Source organism: Misgurnus anguillicaudatus, chromosome 7 (genome assembly GCF_027580225.2).
Source record: "Misgurnus anguillicaudatus chromosome 7, ASM2758022v2, whole genome shotgun sequence".
Taxonomy (NCBI): Eukaryota; Metazoa; Chordata; class Actinopteri; order Cypriniformes; family Cobitidae; genus Misgurnus; species Misgurnus anguillicaudatus.
Window position 1 is genome coordinate 36,936,317 of NC_073343.2, and position 4,741 is coordinate 36,941,057.

General features: G+C 37.3%; 1 protein-coding gene across 1 annotated transcript; it reads left to right on the top strand.

Moving 5' to 3' along the window:
• Nucleotides 1–91: 91 nt before the first annotated feature.
• LOC129418056 (uncharacterized) lies at nt 92–1,483 on the top strand. Its single transcript, XM_055172982.2, has one exon. The coding sequence runs from the start codon at nt 92–94 to the stop codon at nt 815–817; it is 726 nt and encodes a 241-aa protein (XP_055028957.2). The 3' UTR covers nt 818–1,483.
• Nucleotides 1,484–4,741: the final 3,258 nt, after the last annotated feature.

Genomic DNA, 4,741 nt, shown 5'->3' on the forward strand with positions numbered 1-4,741 from the left:
GGATGAGGGAAAACACCAGAAGGTTCATCATCATTCGCCTCGAGGTGCATCATCATCTTAATGGATCTTTAAGACATTTCAAGTGCCACGGATGAAAGGAGATCAATGTAACCGCAAACCAAACCCGATTCAAGGCGAATCCACTCTTATCTCTGCGCAATCTGACCATCAACATCTTTCCAAGACGGACGGGCTCGTGGAGCATCGAGGCAAAAACCGGGCCAATCGGGACAGGGACTTCATGCCCAACATGGAGAGGGGGAAACCAGCCACCTATACGGGCGACAAGAAGGCAAAGATGGCTGCGAAGACCAATAAGAAGTGGGTAAGACTGGCCACCGTGTTTGCCTATGTTTTATCCGTATCACTGGCGGCGATCATACTAGCCATCTATTACAGTCTCTTATGGCAACCGACCAAAAAGGAAACCGATTCCCAATCCAACATCACCACCACCACCCTAAGCAATCTGGAAACGAGCAACGGGACTGAAATCAACGGCACACAGGCGGTTCTGTTCAGTGTCAACAGTACGGGACTCAATGCGTCTCAGGCGCATCAGAGGAAAGCCCGGTCCCTCTCCGAAAGTGCGCACTCCGAATCCGCGGATCTTTACAAATACACACTTGTCCACAACTCAGACGGACAGACTGATGTTAAAACCCAGAAAGATCAGACCCTCTCCACTAAAGATGTTCACGAGGAGGTCAAGAATGCGCGCTGGGATGCCCAAGACGAGGACGAGCCATCTTTTGAGGACGCTTCTCGATCGAGAAGACAGAATCAGTTTGGGTCTAATACAAATAACCAGCAATAGGACCATTAAGCAGGGCTTTTGTTTATCCACATCAGTGATGTTGGACAGTGCTGCGGGTCCAGCAGGAGACAGGCCGCCGTCCGGAGCGCACGGAGACGCGGAGGCCGCAGCGGGTGCATGGACACCAACTTTACACCATAGCAAAGAAAATAGTGTTTAACCCTTTCAAATGTTCGTATAAATTCACATATAATCATAATAACTTGATTGTTTTGCCTTAATCTGGCATGGTGGACATTTGCAAAGTTAATAGGCTTTATCTTTTGGAGCATCGTAGTCCAGAATCACCCGCTGGCCTGCATGCCTGTTAATCGCACATTTATAAGAAACTTTCATTCAAACCGAAGACTGACCATTCTTCACAATGCCTTTATTTAAACAGCCATTTTTGGGCAAGCTTTAAAAAAAACTATAACTCTAAAAGCTTGCATGAATTTCAGCTACTGTATCTTTACCAAGTAATCAGGATTCTTATGTTAGAGGAACCTGTGTCAATGCTCAGGTATGTGCAAATATTCATGTAAATCTACTCTGGTTTAGTAATGTACATACTTGCTCAGATTATGATGGAAACTTTTAGCACTACTAGATCATTTTTACAACATTATTGTACCATAGGTGTAGAATATATCACCGTAATGGTAAATAAACTACCTTATAAAAATACATGGTAAGCTTGCATGTTTTGTGACATAAATATAAGGAGGGCTTGACATTTTTTCTTTATTTACAAAAGGCAGAAAACTGTTCTAAAGATAGAATGGGAACACTGGAATTTGGGGTATTTTGATGGCCCTTACTATTTATAAACATAGAAAAATGAAGGGCTGAACAAAAACAAACCAAAATACGCACATAAAAGTCTAAACTGGGCAGCACACCCATCACTAGATTAAAACACTGTTTATATCACAATGAAGTTAAGCATAGATTAACCCCCTTAAAATCAGATATTAAAATGTCTTTATATTGACCTCAAATGCTTCATATAGGATGAGTTATGTTAAAATACAACATGGAAACAAATCAATATGCTAAATTGTTCATTAATCCAGTTTTATTCAAGTCAAGTAAGTTATTCATAAAAAATCTGATTACATTTTAATAGGTTAAACCAATAAAAGATCAGACAACGGCACATTTTCTCCCGGTCTACATTGTATTTTGGCCTTGCAGTGACCTGCATGCACACTTGTATCTTATCAGCTTTATCTGTTATCTAATACAGTCCTACTGTCAGATATTAGTGATTTGCTCTAGCACACTACAGCGAATGATGAAGAATTATTGATTTACTCAAGTCAAGAGCAGGACTTACACAACGCTGCTCTATTTTCAGCAGTGCCTCTGTGGCCCAGTTTAGTGTTTGCTTGTGCAAATGTTGATGTGATGTTGTTAAAGCGTAGTGGTTGATGCAAGGGCTTATGGTTGCTAAGGAGTTCTGGGTGGTTGCTATGGTGTTGCCAAGATGCCCAAGTCAAAAGGGCACACGTCTCTATGATAATCTGGTCTCCGGACACGCTCAGGACCCTCCCTTAATGTAAAAAGAAATCTTGAGTAAATCTGTCAAATCTTTCACTGGAATTTAGATTCATGAATCCATTCACCTGGTGCACGATGAAGGTTAGGGGGTTAAACCCAGTATAGATGATTAGTGACACATAGCTTAACAAACACAACTATTAAACTGTAAAGCTATTGACGTCAGAACCTTTAACTTAGTAGCAGCGTCCTGTAAACAAGATGTTTTGATGAAGACTTCTGAATCGATTCAACAGCAGTGCAGCTACAAATCAATGCTGACCATTAAGAGCGTTTAATAGTTGAACCTGAACTTTATCTGCATCTCCATATGTGCTAAACATATCAGAATTAGCACCTTAATTACTGCTGAATAAACTGTTGGTTATTGAAACAGTAAAAACGTACAATTTAAAGAATGAGCTCATAATGGGATGAAGGATTTACAGCGCATGGACCTGACAGAGAAACATTATTAATCAAACAAACAGGAGGAGAGAGGGAAAGAGGTCACTGCGGTACAAGAGTGCTGTAACCCAACCCGTATATCCCATCATTCACTTAATAACTGATCCTCATTTCCCCTCAGTGATGAAGAACGACAGCACGAGCGTCTCTCAAGCGTTTCTCTGCTGATGGTCTGAGCTCACAGCGGTTGCAGGTGCACATAATGTTATCAAATATATATGCCAGGACATCTGGGGAGCCATTTTCAACCACACTGCAGTACCAAACACACTGCCAAAAACAAACCTGTACTCAAACCAAATGAATTTGAGGATGCTTTTTGTCTTATTTACTAATATATGACTGCTGATATAAACACAAGAACCTTGTTTACTTCATGTTAAATGTTCATTATTTTACTACAAACAGAAACGCTGCAAAAAATGGTTTTCAAGAAAAAAAATCCTAGCATATTTGTCTTGTTTTCAGCAAAAACATCCAAAAAAATTCAAATTAAGATGCCTTTTCTTGATGAGCAAAACGACCCAAGAAAACAAGTCCAGTTTTTAGAGCAAAAATATCAAGTTTAAGTGATTTTGTGCATAAAACAAGCCAAAAAATCTGCCAATGGGGTAAGCAAAAAATCTTGAACATTTTTCTTAAACACTAAATTTTTGCTTACCCCATTGGCAGACTTTTTTGCTTGTTTTATGCACAAAATCAATTAAATTTGATATTTTTGGTCTAAAAACTAGACTTATTTTCTTGGGTCGTGTTGCTCATTAAGAAAAAGCATCTTGATTTAAGCTTTTTTAGATATTTTTACTGAAAACAAGACGAAATGCATACGCTGAAACACTGAAACTCATCGAACAATGAAACAAATATACTGTATATATTACGTACACTGTTATGTCTGTAGAAATTACTGTCAGCTGTTTGCCAATAACTTACTGAAGATTTAAAATGATGTTATTTACACTGAAAAAAAGATTCATTCAGTTTACTCAAATTTTTTAAGGTAAGTGGTTGCAATCACTTTATTTAAGCTACATTTAAACAAAAAAATTAGTAAAATAAAAGTTTTTTTTATTTTACTATTTTTTTTGTTTAAATGTAGCTTAAATAAAGTGATTGCATCCACTTACCTTAAAAAATTTAGTAAATTTAATGAATATTTTTTTTCAGTTTGTTCAAAGTTAAACGAACATTAAACATTAAAAAGTCTTTATCTTTACAAAATAAAACTATAAAATAATTGTCTCATGCAAAGCATTCTGGGAACCAAAATCTGAAAGAAAAAGGTTGATGAGGATTTTTGGTTCCCAGAATGCTTTGCATGTTGCTGTTATTTTATAATTTTATTCTGTAAAGACAAAGATTTGTTAATGTTTAATGTTAATTTTAAGTAAATAACATACATTTAAATCTACAGTAAGTTACTGGCAAAAGCTTTTTTTGTGCATTTAATAAGTGAATCAATCAAATAAGATAATAAAAACAATAAAACCATTTGCTTTTGAAACCATAAACAGCACAAATTAAACAAAGCTAAATTAATTAAATAAAAAAAACCAATCAACTAATACTGACAGCATAAGCTGTTAGTGAGAGCCAAACCGAAGGATCATCATAAATCATGTGATCAGGGCCCCGCTGAGGACCCCGGGGACGATGCTGTCCCTGAACACGCCTGCTGAGGAGAGAGTAATTAAAAGAGTAACAGAAGAGAACAGTATGTTTGAAGAGGACAGGGAGAGATTTCCAGAGCAACAGTCCAATGGGATGCTTTTAATATAATAAGACACAAATCCCATCTGATCCACAAACCTCCTTCACTTACAAAACAACTTCACACGAGTGCTTCACAAGTGTTTTAATTGTTACTTTTTTAGCTTGATTATTTTCAATTAAAGTGTCTACATCACTGAACTCATAATGAGTATGAAAACTAGG

What these genes read in the sequence shown, in the direction of transcription:
- LOC129418056 (XM_055172982.2), top strand. Translation starts at nt 92, where the DNA reads ATGAAAGGAGATCAATGTAACCGCAAACCAAACCCGATTCAAGGCGAA.